General features: G+C 39.7%; 1 protein-coding gene across 2 annotated transcripts in view; it reads left to right on the forward strand.

Moving 5' to 3' along the window:
- Positions 1 to 3024: 3024 nt before the first annotated feature.
- The window catches only part of LOC149309501 (vacuolar protein sorting-associated protein 41 homolog), a 121454-nt gene continuing 107266 nt past the window's right edge, over positions 3025 to 17212 (forward strand). Inside the window, exons 1-2 of one of the 2 annotated variants that reach the window (XM_089532575.1) lie at positions 3025 to 3078; positions 14533 to 14571. In XM_089532575.1, the coding sequence (XP_089388701.1) occupies positions 3058 to 3078; positions 14533 to 14571 (60 nt within the window). In that variant the 5' untranslated portion in view covers positions 3025 to 3057. The remainder of the gene's footprint in view (positions 3079 to 14532; positions 14572 to 17212) is intronic. The other variant, XM_089532576.1, reaches the window with a different exon arrangement.

Genomic DNA, 17212 nt, shown 5'->3' on the forward strand with positions numbered 1-17212 from the left:
ATTTGAAATGTAAACATTCCTATATTGCATGGAAAAACTTCTAAAATATTAGCAGACTTTCCATCTGTAACATTTTAAAATGGGATTAGCAATTCTTTAGTAGCTATTTTTTTTAAACATTGCTGCCTAAATATGGTTCATGCCTGTTTATTCTAAATGGAAACAGAGTCTTTGTCCTGGAAGTACACTTTGACAACCTCCATCAATCATTTCTGTGTGCCAAAACACAAACTCTTTAGTAGGTGGAAGGGTAAGTACTTCTCCTTACATATGTGTCAAAAGGAAAAATCAAACATTTCTCAGAGTAAAATACAAATGAGCTTTGACTGTGATCTATTTAACATGAATAGCAATATCATCAAAGCTTGCCATAGTAGAATAAGACAGGAAAAAGCAGAAAAGAGGTACATACTAATGAATATATAGATAGCATGTAACACCGTCTTCGGAATCTTCAAAAATGCAATGCATGAAATGACAGTAAGTGAAATTGTAATTTCTTTCTATCATGTTTACATTCAATCAAATCATGATAATTCCTTGTTAGAGTTAACATCTTTTATTCAGGTTGGCTCCTATACCTTTCATAACTGAATACAAATTGAACAAATCACTGCATTACCAATAAAGGAAAAGCATCACGTTTTGAATTTTTGTTTTGTGTGCAGCTGGTATAAGCAGAGCTGCTCTACTAGAAACAAGTGCAGCAATAATCTGTTCTTCTCTAAAATCCTGCATACTCTGAGTACACATCTGAAAGTGGGATTTTTTAGAAGCTTAAATATGGGGCAGTGGGAGCCTTTCCCACCTATGCTTGGAAGTCTGTAATTGTCCATCCTGTGGTTCCTTCATCCTTCCACATGCGTGTTTCACTGGTTACTGGCAAAGACATTGCTGGCTTGGGAAAGAACCTCAGGACATGAAATGATGGATTTCCAGTATTATTAGGGTCCCTTTTGTAGGCCCTTTATGATCTGGATGAGCCAGCATGGCATAGTGATTTCAGCACTGGATTATGCAAGAAACCAGGTTCAAATCCCTTTTTAGGCATGGACCCCCGCTGAGTGACCTTGAGCAAGTCACATTTTCTCAGCCTTAAGGAATGCCAAGGCTTCTGAAGAAATCTTGCTAAGAACACCCCATGATGGTTTTGCCTTAAGCCATGACAGTTTAAGTGGTGCCAAGCTGGATTATTTCTGCAGAGCAGATGCACCTTAAGAAGCATACATTTATATGGTCCACAACACCCTGCAGAAATCATCCAGTTTGAGACCACTTTAACTGCCCTGGCTCAATGCTAGGGAATTCTGGGAAGTCTAGTTTTGTGAGACATTTCACCTTCTCTGTCAGAGAGTGTTCTGGGGCCACAATAAACTACAATTCCCAGGATTCCCTAGCACCGAGCTAGGGCAGTTAAAGCGGTCTCAAATTGGGTTATTTCTGCAGTGTGCTCTAGGGCCTATGAATGTTTTCAGCTTTTATTTGGTGATAAAGTTTTTTCTGTTTTCCCACATTTTCCCGGAATGTCCTCCATTCTGCGATGCCTTGTCCTCCTTGGAGGTTGCCCTGAGAGGTGCCATATTACTGCACTACACTCTTAAAAAGTTGCCAATCCACTTTAACTGCTCTGCCTGCCTCCTGTTGCTCTGCCTGCCTCCTGTTTTGTAGTTCAGTGAGCTCTCTGGCTGAGAATATTGCATGCCTCTCTTTAAACTGCAAATCCCAGAATGCAACAGGAAGAACCCAGAGCAGTTAAAGTGGAATAGCTGCACTATAAGAGTGTAATATTGTAATGCTGGTGTGTGTGTGTGTGTGACCCAACTTCCCTCTTTCAAGCAGCTCCAGCCACTTTGAGGCTTCCTCTAATGATGAGGGGAAGAGACATCTATGATGCTTTTATTGGACCAACCAAAATGCACAATTACATGTTGCAAGCTTTCAAAGTCACACTGGCTTCTTCATCAGGCAAACAGGAGAAAGCAAATGAAGATGTTAGTCATAGGCCTGCATTTTCTGTTATGCTATCGCAGCTAAAAAGAATCAGGACCAAATACATAGCAGAGATAGCCATGAGTTGCAAAGGGGATGATTATATTTAATAATTTTACTCTAGTGTATATTCCATTTTGTAAATCATAAATTGCTGTATGATCATACGACTGATGTTGCAGATACGATACGTATGTACTTTGTTGTTGTTGCAATATTGCTTTATGGAAAGGCCATTGGCCAAAAGCAAAAAAATTTGACTGACTGACTCAGTGCCAATATTAGGAAAAAAATAGTTTATCTTTGTTGGAGGTTGGCTCTCTCTTCCCCTGCGATGGCTAAAATGCAGTATCTTGAAATCCAAAAAAAACATCGAGGGGTAGCCATGTTGGCCATATAGCAAATCCGATAACACCCAAACAATGATACCTTTATGGGGCCATAAACAAAATGCGCAATTACACATTGCAAAGCTTTCAAAGTCACACTAGCTTCTTCATCAGGCAAACAGGAGAAAGGGAACCGTGTGAATAACTATCTGTAAGCCGCTCTGAAAGCTTTTAGGGCTGAAGAGCTGTGTATAAATACTGTAAATAAAACAAACAAACAAATAAATAAGATATTTAGACATAGGCCTCCATTTTTTGTTTTCCATTTCTTTCTCCTGGTTGCCTGACAAAGAAGCCGGTGTGACTTGGAAAGCTTGCCACATTGTAATTGCGCCTTTTGGTTGTGGCCCCATAAAGGTATCATGGTTTAAATTGGGATGTTCTTGGATTTGCTATATTTAAAGATTTTATTGTTATAGTCTTTGGTTTGGTGTGGGGGGATAGGGGTTGTGTTTGTGGATGTTATGCAGACTATGTTTGATTGTGTCATTTTATGATGTGTGTTATTGGATTGTTTGTTTGTTTGTTTAACTCCTGAAGGGAGAAAGCACTGCTTTTCCCCAGAGAGAGTACAGTTGGCTCTGTTTCTGCTCCTCCTCCTCCTCCTGAGCCTTGAGGCGGAAACTACATTCCCCGGCATGCTTTGCTTCGACCCTGTCACGTGACAGCCGGCATCACTATGGCGGAAGCAGAGGAGAAGGTAAAGCTTGGAAGAGTGACCTGAGCCCCACTTGCAAATAGGGCTGCGATGGAGAGCCAGGGGTGGCACATTGTGGATCCAGGGCCAAGGGAGGCTGGCAAGGGGCCCTAGAGAGAGAGACAAATAGGGATCTTTGGGTTTATTAGGGGTTTTCTATGGGGAAAGAGAGTGGAGAAGCATTTCTTCAGGGATAGGAGCAGGGCAGAACTGAAAGTCAGGACCAAAGCTATAAAGGTCCAGGGCAGGCCCTCCATTTCAGCCTCCTCTGCCCAGGAGGGATGCCAAACTGTCCTCCATTTTGAGCCTGACTTTGGGCCAGTGTTATGATTTTTTAATTTCTAGAGAGTCTAATAGACTCTAATAGAGTCTAATATTTTAATTGTCATATGTTTAATTGTCATTTTAAGGGGGGGAAAGGATGGAGGGAAGAGTGGGTCATTCATATAATGCATTGTTGTGATATTACAGGGTAAGATGCTCCGATTGTAACAGAAGCAGGATAGAAATAAAAGTTTGATTATAATATTAGTAATAATAATAATATTTATTTGCATCCCGCCTCTTGCAGAGGATCGAGGCGGATAACAGCAGATATTATTATTATTATTATTATTATTATTTAAAACTGCAGAAATAATCCATCTTGTGACCGCTTCAACTGCCCTGGCTCAATGGTATGGTATCCTAGTTTTGTGAGACATTGAACCTTCTCTGTCAGAGAGAGCTCAGAGCCCACCATAAACTCCAGTTCCCAGGATTCCCTAGCACTGAGGCAGGGCAGCTAAAGTGATCTCAAGATGGGTTATTTCTGCAGTGGGTTTTGGACCAAAGTCAGGCTCAAAATGGAGGACAGTTTGGAATTCCTCCAGGGCAGAGGAGGCTGGAATGGATGGCCTGTCCTGGACCTTATTGCTGCAGTGTGTTTTGGACCTAAGAAGCAAGGATTTATGTATATATTTCCCTATGTTTTTTAAGCTTTTGTTTTGAAATGTCCTCCATTTTGCTCGGGGGTCCTCCGTTCAGGGTAGGACATCTGGTCACCCTGAATAAGATTGTCAAATAACTGGGAAGCACAACTCAAAGTGTTTATGGGAGGGCTGCTCCATTGGAAAGTTTACTTTCGGACCTGCATCGTGGAGACATAGAACTGAATAACATGGGACAGCAGTTTTAAAGAAACAGAATTGAATAAGGTGGACAGCTGTTAGGCCTGATCCTCAGAATGTCCCAAGCTGCACTGCAGAAATAATACAGTTTGACACCGCTTTATATGCCAGGGCTCCATCTTGTTGGTTTGTAGTAGCACCAGAGATGATGATGATGATAATAATAACTTATTTATTTATAGGCCACCCAATCACAAGGAATCTGGACAGGTTACAACAATAAAAATACATACAGAATACAATAAAAATTCAAAATTAGCCCCTTCCCACCCCCTTACTCCCTCCAGGTTGCCATAGAGGGAGGGCTCTTTCTGAGATCTTTTTCAGATCTCTGGAAGGGAAGGTTAAATCTTGTACAAAAATACAAATCTCTTACAAAACTGCAAAGCCATGGCAGCTAAAGCAGTGTCAAACTGCATTATTTCTGCAGAGCAAATGCAGCCCCAGACTAATCTCATTGGCAGTGATACCTTGGGCATATTTCCCCCTTCCCCCTGCCTTTTGCTTCCATGTTTCCTGTGGGTTGAAACTCATGAATGAAGAGTGGTCAGTTCCACTGAAAATTAGCAAGGGAGCTTAAATTCAGCTATTTAGACCCATATGGATCCATCGTACTGTCAATGCAGAGATGTACATAGAGATGCAATCCTTTTGTGTTGGTGTGGGCGGGGCTGGTGCCGCAGGTTGCATGGCGGGAAAAATGGCCGGCCCTCCTGCGCACGTGGGAAACAAACTTTCCTCTCACACCGAGTTGCAGCAACAATAACGCCTTTATTGGCAACAAACAAGGTAACAGCCAAATAGACAACAAAACGAAGTGTCCAAAAGGTTCCCTTTTTCCCAGTCGCCTAAGGTAGATCTTCAGGGGGTCCTTCCTCGTGGTTCCGGGTAGGCTCCCTGCCTCGCCTTCCCCCCGCGTGCTTCTCCAAGGCCTCCTTATCTGCCTTTTCCCAGTCCTGGGGTCGAGGACCTTGCTCCCAGGCTTCGCCCTTGGGGTCCCACGACTCACCCTCCAGACTCCCAGGCTCTCGTCGACGCCAGTCACCTTCCCCCGGGTAGGCGAAGTCCCCTTCTATTCTCGGGTCGACTAGCCTGACTGCCTCATGGGGTCCGGGCCTTCTCGGACTTGCTCTCCCCACCAGGGAGACGGGCCTTCCCACTCGCTGGGGGCTCTGAGATACCTTCCCTCCTCTTAGCTCGACCGCCTCGCCGCGTCCACCTCTTCCGCGTCTTTTCCCTCTCCCCGCGCAAGCCCTCTCTTCCTTCCTTATATTCTCTGCACACCCCGCCCTCTCCTCTTCTGGCTCCTCCTCCGGGGGTCCTGTCCTTATTTCCTCCACCTGGTCCTCCTTAGCCCTCCCAACTCTCCCAGTCTCTCCTTCCACCTTGCTACAGTTGGATCCCTGGGAGTGAGTTTCATGGAAATCAGTGGAATTGGCTTCTGTGTAAACGCTAATATAAAGTCAAATTTTAAAGTGTTAAGGATCATTACTCCATTGGTAAAATTATAACAATATAAAGTCATATCTTGTTCTGCAGCTGTAATAAAGAAAAAAAAACTTTTGGAGATAGTCTGCTTTTGTTTCCCTACATGTTGGTTTCACATTATATAAGGCTTACTTTTATATTACGGATGTGGAGCATATATCCCTTTATATGTGTAACTCCCATTTTACATTATAAAAGCCAATAGTGAGGGATGACACAATTGCAGTCCAGTAACACCTGGAGGGCCATAAATTCCCCATTTCTGATTGAAATGTTCATTGACCCTTTCACACTACATTTACAGTACTACAATTCAGCATTAACTGCATGGCAGTATCCTACAGAATCATGTGATTTGCAGTTTGGAGAGGCACATTTAGAATTCTCAGCCAGGGAGATCTAGTGCTTCATGAAACTCCGAATGCCAGGATTCCAGTTGGATGCAGAAATGGGATTTAAAGTGAAATCATAGTGTTATAATTGTATAGAAAGGGCACCTGGAGTTAGGCTGTATACTGTATGCAGTTACCTGAGAGTAAGCCTCAGTAGAGCTTACTGTATTTCTGAGTGAGCAAGTATAAGAGCTTGTAAAATGTGGGCTAGACAAGGCAACTGTTACATGTATTTGTAATTGATTGACTGGCTGAACCCAAAGGGTGCTCAACAATGGCTTCATTTAATCCTGGAGAGAAGTGACCAGTGGAGTCCCACAGGGTTCTGTCCTGGGCCCAGTGCTATTCAACATCTTTATCAATGACTTGGAGGACAGAATTGGGGGCATACTTATCAAATTTGCAGATGACTCCAAATTAGGAGGAGTAGCTAATACCCCAGAGGACAGGATCAAAATTCAAAATGACCTGAATAGACTAGAAAGCTGGGCCAAAGCTAACAAAATGAATTTCAACAGGGAGACATGTGAAGTACTGCACTTAGATAGGAAAAATGAAATGCATAGATATAGGATGGAGGACACCTGGCTGAACGAGACTACACGTGAAAGGGGTCTAGGAGTCCAAGTAGACCACAAGTTGAACATGAGTCAACAGTGCTATGCGGCAGCTAACAAGGCCAATGTGATTTTAGGCTGCATCAATAGAAGTATAGTGTCTAGATCAAGGGAAGTAATAGTGCCGCTGTATTCTGCTTTGGTCAGACCCCACCTGGAATACTGTGTCCAGTTCTGGGCACCACAATTTTAAAAGGATATTGAGAAACTGGAGCGTGTCCAAAGGAGGGCGACTAAAATGGTGAAGGGCCTGGAAATCATGCCCTATGAGGAACGCCTTAGGGAGCTGGGGATCTTTAGCCTGGAGAAGAGAAGGTTAAGGGGTGATATGATAGCCTTGTTTAAATACTTGAAGGGATGTCATATTGATGAGGGAGAAAGCTTGTTTTCTGCTGCTCCATAGACTAGGACCCGGAGCAATGGATGCAAGCTACAGGAAAGAGATTCCACCTCAACATTAGGAGGAATTTCCTGACAGTCAGGGCTGTTTGACAGTAGAACACACTCCCCCGGAGTGTAGTGGAGTCTCCTTCCTTGGAGGTCTTTAAGCAGAGGCTGGATGGCCATCTGTCAGGGATGCTTTGATTTAATTTTCCTGCATGGCAGGGGGTTGGACTGGATGGCCCTTGTGGTCTCTTCTAACTCTATGATTCTATGAATTTTTTTCATAATTGCTGTGGTCTTTAACATTGTTTTTAAAAAATGCTAACATTCAAAGACACAGCTGTGTTATCATGCATCAACACAGAAAATAATCTTGTAGCATGTTTGAAATAACTGGGAGAAAAAAGTTTGTAGCATATGCTTTCATAGAATCATAGGCCCTGTGCAGACCAGCCATTAAGGCCAGCCTGGGGGTGGAGTTGGGGCATGGCATCCACATGACATATGCACAACTCTGCCCCAGGGTTCTGTGACACTGTGTGCTGCTCCACATGGTGTGCAGTGTCACGGTGCTCCTCTGGCACTGCATCTGTATGACGCAGCGCCAAAGGAGAGACTTAAAGCAGCAGTGGCATGGCTATTGCACAAATTGTAAGCTTGTGTTCTGCTGCTCCAGGGAATAGGACTTGGAACAAGCTACAGGAAAAGAGATTCCACCTCAATATTAGGAGGAACTTTCTGACAGTAGGGGCTGTTTGACAGTGGAACACACTTCCTCAGAATGTGATGGAGTCTCCTTTGGAGGTCTTTAAACAGAGGCTGGATGGCCATATGTTGGGGTTTCTTTGATTGTGAATTCCTGCATGGCAGGGGGTTGGACTAGATGGCCCTTGTGGTCTCTTTCAACTCTATGGTTCTATATTTATAAAAACTATAACATCAAATAAACTGTCCTGTTAAAATGGTACTAATTTAAAACAACCTAACTGCTTTTGAAACACATTAAATAGCATGCTTTCAATAATAAACAGTAATTTCAAATGGACTGTTTTATCCTCATTAAGCTTCCTTGCTGTTGATGTGTGCCTTTGAGTCATATCTGACTTATGGCGACCCTAAGGCAAACCCATCATGGAGTTTTCTTGGCAGGATTTGTTCAGTGGAGGTTTGCCATTGCCTTCCCCTGAGACTGAGAGAATTTGACTTGCCCAAGGCCACCCAGTGGGTTTCATGCTCCAATTGGGAATTGAGCCTTTCTTAGATATACAGATTTACAGTTATATTCCTGTGTAAAAATAATATTGGGTATATAGTTGTTTGATTACTATTCTCTGATTTATGCACATACTTGAGGAAATATTCATTAAAGTTGATTCTGCAAACACCTCAGTCCCTGACTGTAAGAGACCTCAGCCACAGACTAAATCTAGGTGGCTTAAATTTTTAAGACACACAGAAACAAATGTCCAGAACCCAAAGTATGCAAATATATAACTTACTTTTCAAACAGCAGCCCTGTATACTTAATTGCTTGTAATTAGATTTCAGAATATGATTTAGTAGAATTCATATTCCTTTTCCTCCTTTGAAAGAATCTGACAAGGTACAGGAGATTCTTCCCTGGAGAATTCTTTGGAGAATCCAGACTACCTATTTATTGGCATTCAGGAAACATAATCAATACATCTAAAAGCTGTGAAACTCTGATTTTTTGTGTGTCTGTTTTTCAAAATCCCAATAGAAGGGTTTATGATAGGGTTTTTGGAAGGATTTTGGTAGGATTTTTGGAATCAGGGGCTGGATGTAATATTGAGACAGAGTGACAGGTGTCACAGTTGACTGCTGTTTGCTGTCTGCCATGCTTCTCGTGAGGATCAAAGACAAAGCAGTAGCAGGAAAAGAAGTTTCTCTTTAACTGGAGGGGAATATTATGCTGGAAGAGAGCAAGCAACCATCTGGGCCACTTGGAAAAAAATCCTGTCTCAGTTATTTGTTCTCTTATGCAGACATCTCATTTTTTCCTTTGTTAACAAGGTGGTTTCTGCTAGCTTCCACTTCCTGCATCACTTTATATCATGAAGTGCCTAGAGGAACCATATTATTGTCCTTACCCAGGGATGATGCTAATGTTTTCATTTGTGAATAGCAAGGCCTGTTGCAGACATTATGCTAGCTTTCTTCAAAGTGTCAGTGCATTACCAGTTTCTCTCTAGAGTGATTTTTCCTCTTTCCTCCTTACCTACGGTTTCATAACACCTGAAAATGTATGCAAGTTATAATTCTCTTGTGAACTAGGAATTGTAACCATAATTCAGTGTTAATTTGGACATCATGATTACAAGAGATCTTGATTTTTCATTGGCATACACAGCAGAGGATTATCTCCATTGGCTCCCATTGTGTACATGATAAGATGCTATGTTCTGATTTATAGAATCATGATTTTCACATGCTTAATATTTTCTCCTTCTTTTTTCTTCAGTCAATACACTTAGTTTGTGTGTCTTTAAAGTAAACCTCTTTTATGTACTTTATTTTAATCTATTTCTAATCTGCTTTTTCTCCTAGGAATTCAAGGTGGGTCAGAAAACAAATCTTAACAAATAAAATTGTCTTACCAGTTGAAAATGAAAACATTCAGCTTTAAAAACCCTAAATGATAGCACATAATAAAATGCTAATTGAAGCAATTAAAAGTACTAAAAGTAAAAAATTAATGAAGTAGTTTGCACAAACTTCTTGCAAAAAAGCAGCTTCAATTGGTCTCTTCATTCTTCACTTCTTTCTAATTTGGGATTGGAGATGGCCTTTAAATCTCTCAAGCAGACACCTTGGGACATAGCTTTTGGAGATCTGTGTTACCGCTCCTATGTAAGCTGTTTGCCTAGTGCATTGAATGTACATTACACTGGGCCTTTCCAATCATCTGACTACATTATAAATTTGACAGTACCAAAGTATCACAGACTTTTCTCAGGCCAGATACAACTTTTTTCCACCAAACTGCTCCAAGGCAGATTTGCTGGTGTGCCCTTGTAATATGGAAGTGGAGTCAATAAAGCATATTTCTTTGTCCTGTAGCTTTTACGAGTTGCGTCAGAATATGATTATCCCACTACTGAAAACGTTGTTTGGATGTTCTGTCCAATTTCATATCAGGTTCTTGGTGGAGGATAAGTCCCCAAACGTAACGTTGGCCGTTACTAAATTTCTTTCAGAGGCAAAGAGGATTAGAGCTCTCTATGTGTTTTAGATAAAGCTGATATCAATTATTTTATTGTTTTTACTGTACTATTTATTCCTTTTGGGTGTTGTTTTTAATTTTATGTTTGAGTTTTCTATTGGATCTATAGATGATCATGATAGTGATGATGATGGCAATGATGAAAAACGGATAGTAATATTTCCCTAAACAGAAGAGTCCCTATTGTCTTACAGAAGGTCATTAATGTGGAAGTGAACTGGACCTCCCTTGGATAATAGCTTCAGAGTTTACACGCACAAACCAAAAATCTCACCCCAGCTAAAAATACATACACAATTGTTTGGATATAGAAAAGTCCTTGCAAGAATGATCTCAGCAGATATGCAAGCTTGGATGGGAGAAGGCCTCAGATGCCCTCATCCCAAATTATTAATGGCTTTAAAGATCACCACCCCCTCTTTGAACAGATGGTAGCGTACCTGTTTCTACAACAGGATTCAGTGTTTACCAGCCGAGCACTGAATTTTGGACCAAATTTAATTTCCAAATACTTTTAAAATGCATGTAGATCATATTAGAGATGTATAACAAGGGTATGTCACCATCTGGCCAGGTCTGCATTCTCCAGGAATGGGTACAATTGGTGTACCATGCTTCTCGTGAGAACTGGGCAAAGGCAAGCCAAGATGTAGGCATCCATGGTCAAGATCAGGTGTAGAAGAATCCCCCCCCCCCCCAACTAAGAATCTGCATTTTCAGGGTTCCTGAGTTGTCTACTGACTAAGAGCACCTCTTTGTTACCTGGGCCCATTCACAGTTTGTTAGTCTGCTTCCATTTTGTTTTATTTTTCAGGCAATGGATTTGTTATAGTACTAACATTTACTGGTTGTCTGGGGTCATGTGCATTCTTTTATTTTGTGCATTTCATAGACACTCCCATCTTTGTTTTAATCACTAAAAATGAAGCAGCATTTTGAGAATAAAAAACTATTAAAGCTATTATTATTATTAACCTTTATTTACACAACTAACTATTCAACTAATGAAGCTAATCTTTTATTTGCATTTTTTTCTCTTCAGCATGAGAGGCATTCTATTCCCAGGGTGGCAATTTAGTAGTATAATAAACATGTTGCTTATTTATGGTCCATGGCTTGATCTCTGGCACTTCAATCAAAATTGGCTTCAAAATATTGGTTCAGAAAAACCTCTCTACCAGAGACCTTGGGGAGCCACTGTCAGTCAATATAGACATTAATGGACCATTAGTGTAAAGACTTGATATCCTTAATCTCCTGTCCTATGATGATTCTTAGGGTTTTGCATAAGATATTTTAAAAATTCAGATGAATTATTCAACACAGATGATACTTGGAAGCCATAAATACCCAGAGCTGAATTGGCACACACACTGTAATGTCCCTAGCACAGGATATGTCGGTCGCATGACTCAAAGAATGATGTCAATATTTCTAAGAGGTTATATAGCTTTTGTAGGGGGTGGCCCTTTTTTCAGTCTGAGCTTTGGAAAATAAAACCACCAGCAAGCCTACTTTTTTAAAGTAGGGTTAGACAATGTTGGGCTCACAGTCCTCATTGGTATAGCTGATAATTCATGATGATAATAATTACTGTTCAACAGCAACTATAAGGCCACTTACTGAGCAACCCTGTTTTACGGATCCCTAAAAGATACAATTTAAACTAATTTCAGAAATGTTAGTTTATGCAAAAAGTGTAATGATAATATCTAAGCCAATCAACACAATCACTTTTTTATTAGTTGCCAGCTTTAGGGAAGCCCATAAAGATAATAATTTATATGAAATATCTCTCAAAAAAGCTTGGGAAAAGTAAAGACACCAAAGTTGCTTGGACCTGGAAATGTAGATCTTTAAATGTCTAGGAATCTGAAACATTATTCAGTCTTTAGTAGATTTGGTGGATAAAAATATCATACTGACACTTTAAAAAAATCTGTTTTGATCTTTAGGTGTTTTTTCATAGCAAGTCTGAATTTTGAGCCTCAAAGAGCTCACAGTGCAATACAGTTTTATTTTTATAAATTGCTCCTGCAAGAATCTTTACCATGTAGTTACTGCTCCAAACTAAAGTTGTGGTATAAACATCATCATGTAATCTATCTATTTATATGCACTTTCCCAATCCACTTCATCACACACATGCAACCTACTGTGATTATTAATCTTATTGTCTAAATGTTACCTTATAGTGTTTGGAATCCCATCTCCTTGTACAATATTTCTACCATGCTGCTTTTAGAATGCTTATGTTCACTGTCAGCATATTAGTTGTAACCTTTTATTGCTATTGATAACTATAAATACGTTAAGTAAATCTTCATTTTGCTGACCTCTTGGAGGAGGCATGGTATCAGCACATTTTGCCACTGGACAGATGAGAGATTAGCAAGAACAGACTCAATTTCTTTTGTGTGTGTATATGTGTATGTGACAGTGTGATTCATTGCTGGGTGCAAGAGAAATTTTAAAGGTACATATTCCTTCAAGGTTTGAGAAATGTAGGAACAAGAATAATGTGGTGTTTTTTTTTTAACATAATGCTTTCCAGAATTCTTCTTGAGTGAATTTAAATTGCTTGTTCATTTAAAAGAAATCCAGTAGAATCTAAATTCTCCTGGAAAGAGAGCTTTCCCATGTGAACCACCACAGAAAAAAAGTCTCAGCAATTGATGGGAAGGAATAGCAGTGTCATACAGTAAAAGGAGCATTGAACAATATATGATCTGGATAAATATGTCTATGAACATCTCTACTCATGAAATGTTCATACAAAAGATTCACTGCAGAAACATGTTCTGAATTTATTCTCGTTAGATTCCATAATATGATTGTGCTGTTTGGTTTTCTGAATATGTGTTCTTGAGTTTTGTATTTCTGATGTGCTCTGGTGCCATTTGGTTAGAAAAGTGGTGCACAAATAATGTCTTGATTGACTTCATTTCCTCTAATTATCTTCATTCCTTGAGGAATTTGTTTCCTTCAGAAATTCTTACTTACATGGGAAACATACAAAACTTGTCAGAATGGGAGACATTATAATTCAGCTCCCTGGAGAATTTTGTTAGTCTCTGTTGGTCCCACAATTATTATTTATCCCATCTATAATTCAGAACGTGGAATACTCTGAAGTGTTTGTGTGGTGGGGCACTTGGAGAATATAAAACCTGGGCAGAAGGAACCTCACCAAGCTGAAGGGAATCTTAGTATGAATCAGTTGTGTGATCAATACAGAGAAATCATGAAATATGTCTCTTGATTAATACACCTGTTTGTAAAGCTCTGATGGAATTATTCTTAAAATAAACAGATGTAAAGCTGAAATTTTACTATCAACTGGTGCATGAAAAAATGACTAGAATTAAATACACTGATCCAATATAGCTAATTTTCCTTTACCAATTTTTCGGGGGCCTATTGGGGGCCTGGGATTCAAGCGCAAGGAAACAGGTGATTTCTTTGCAAGACTGGCTACCAGCAGTACAATGGGCCCTTGGTATCCGCTGCGGTTTGGTTCTAGGACAGTACCCTGTGGACACTAAAATTTGTGGATGCTCAAGTCCCATTATATACAGTGGCATAGTGAAATGGTGTCTCTTACATAAAATGGCAAAAATAGGGTTTGTTTTGGGTATATATAATGTCAAGCGATAGATGGTAGAATACGTGGATATGGAGGCCGACTGTATAAAACCTTCCACATATCTGAAAATAGCAAAATGATTATAGTGTTCATTGACTGACCATTGTCTAATATTACTTTCTCACTCCAGATAATACAAGCCAGTATCAATGAACAAGAGTTATGTAAAGTCCCATCCTTTACCAAGAGCAGCCTTCCCCAAAACTGGTGCCCATGCTAAGTGGGTATTCTGGGAATTACAGTCCAACACATCTGGAGGATACTAGGTTGGGGAACACTGCTCTGCAATGTGATCAGAATTTCCTGGATTTTTGGTGGGTTGATACGATTGAACTTTCAGCAGTAAAAATAGCAGTGAAGTTGGATTTGGACTGAATATCCTGTATAGATACAGAGTTGAGTAAGTTACCTTGAGACAAAGTTGTAAATACACATGCATAGGGTTACAATATGTTCTTAGATCATCACATACCCTTTTCTCCTTGTAATGTTGTCTTCCTTGTTACATCTTTTTCAGGATCTTAGATCTAATGAAGAATCTACAGATGATTCTGAGGTAAGGGTTCCTTCAGAGAGCCGTCATGCTTAAACCCTTCCAAGTGATATTCCAGTTGCATTAAATATTTGTCCCTTGTCATAAAGCAAGGAAGACATGCTCTTCTGTCCCCACACTCCATTCTCTGGCTTTGGTGATTTTGATCTGGAAGCTGCTTATTTTCAGAGAAGTTATGATCGTTGTATGGCGAGTGGTTTTTAAGCTTCAGTCACAGTTAGGGACTCTATTGCTACTGAAAATACAAAATCAATGATATTTTTAAAGAAGTATGGATAGTCACACAGTTGTACTAAAATAATGAATCTTTACAGAACACATGGAAACTTGAATTATTTCACTTTCACTGAATAAAAATCAGATCGATGTTTGCATAGTACAGTTTTTTTTTTAAAGGAACTGATTCTTAGTGGTGCAACAAATTTCTTTTTTCACTGTATTGTAAAATAATGCTGGAAGATATAATCTCCTATATTATTTGTGACTTCTAACAATGTTGAAGATGGGAAGAAAGATCTTCTGTAGGATTAGGATCTTGGTCAGCACCTCTTTGTACAGGTGGATCACTTACAGGCTTCTGATCTGCCCCAGAGTGGCCTGCCTGAAAATTCAATTTCCTTAGCAATTACTGTTTCTAATGTGTCCCTTTTGTCTCTGGTTTGGCAACTGAAGGAGAAGACTATTTCTCAGTCACCTCTAAAAATGCCACCCTTTAGGTTGTGAATGGAGGATTTTAAAAAAAAGAAGGGAGATGGGGAAGTAGCAGGCATTATTTGCATGCTGTCCTTGCTATCTTTAGCTAGGGCTGGAAAAGACCCTTGATGGAAACCACTAAGAGCCATTGGCTCCATCTGCACAGCAGAAAGAATGCAGTTTGACTCTGCTTTACTGCCATAACTTAATGCTGTGGAATTCTGGGATTTGTAATTTTGTGAGATATTTGGCTTCTGGCAGAGAGTTCTGGTGCCACAACAAGCTACAAATCCCATGGTTCCATAGTGTTGATCCATGGCAGTTAAAGTGGTGTCCAACTGCATTATTTCTGCATTGCAGATGCAAACATTGTGAATTATGACAGGCAAACCAGCTAGATAAACCATTGATAAAAAGCCACTTCCTATGGCCCCTATTCATGCTTCAGATTTTCATTTTTACCTCCACATTTCTAGTTTTCATAATTTATTTTCATATGTCACACTAGTCGGAACATTGGTGTGAAAAGGTTCTGCTCACTATTGTGCTTCCTTCATATGTAGACTAACTAATAGTTAATGAATGAACCTCAGGAGTCAGAAAGTAATAAATAAAGACATATAAATAGGAAAGCAAACTAATACTAAATCTACATGAGTTCAGTGTATCAATACTCCATAGATTTGTTATAAGTGCATGATCCATATGCCTTGTAGTGAATACAAAAATATATATTTGACACAGGAGGCATCCAGAAAAAAATCTTTCAGGTCTTGTGTTTTCTAAAAAATGAGCAAGCTGTCTTAAAACCACTAAGGAGATCACATCATTTGAAATGTTAATAATAATCTTAGGAGCTCCCTCAGCTATATATAAATTCTTGGTAGACAGTATAGGTTATTCACTAGAACAGCTAAAGCACACATGAGAGCATGATTTCAATAATCTGTTAAGCAGAAAAATTGGAATCAGAAATTAAAGTTATTATTGTTATAGTAATAGTAATAGCAAGTACCTTTCTATACCACTTACTGATGTACTAAGCGGTTTACACAGTGTAAGATAATTGCCCCCAACAAGCTGTGTACTCTTTTAGTGATCTACAGAAAGATGCCAGGCTGAGTAGACCTGGAGCCCCTGGTTGGTACTGAACTCACAGCCTTGAGGTTTGTGAGTAAGTGGCTGCAGTACAGACATTTAACCACTGTGCCATCAGGGCTCCATATCACATACCATTGCGTCTATTGCATATGTCAATGAGCTGTTCAACTACTTGTTGGAGAGGATGTGGTCAGATGGATTTCCACTTTCACATGTGGTGGTGTTGTGCTTTCATCCAGTGTTTCTAGCTAACAGTATAGAGTGAAATTAATACCTTTACCAATCAAAACATATCCTTGAATCCCAATTTGCTCCAGTTAAACATTTCTGCTGGACTTAACAGAACTAATACAATCTGCAAAGATCTTGTTACTTTTATGTTGGTTGAAAATCAGTAACAATACTGAGTATTTGCACAGTCAAATTTGGCATCTCACCTTCTCTGAAACGTTAAGATACAGAATAAAATTACAGAATCAAGAAGACACTGCTATATTTCGGGGAGCATGACCTCCTTTTATTTTATTCCTGAATCAAATAGAAGCTCAAAGAAGATAATTTTCAACTTCGTATGGATACCTGTGTGTTGACATTTTGAGTTAATCTCAAATTTTCTTATCTGCTTCTTATGCATAGATACATACTAGTATCTTCTTGTATTTTTAGTAAGCTGCAATTATATTTTTTCATCCTTGTTACGCAAGTTTAGATGTTTGAATCTATTGTGCTTTTAATATTTTTTTTAAAAAGTGGTTTTTTTGGCATAATAAACCTTTGGACTAATCCTAACAATAAGCAAGTTGACATCTCTTCATCCAAATACATCGTTGTTGTTGTTTTCATGACTTCA

This window comes from Sceloporus occidentalis, unplaced genomic scaffold, assembly GCF_023333645.1.
Source record: "Sceloporus occidentalis isolate IW3139 unplaced genomic scaffold, rSceOcc1.0.p SCAF_7, whole genome shotgun sequence".
Lineage (NCBI taxonomy): Eukaryota > Metazoa > Chordata > Lepidosauria > Squamata > Phrynosomatidae > Sceloporus > Sceloporus occidentalis.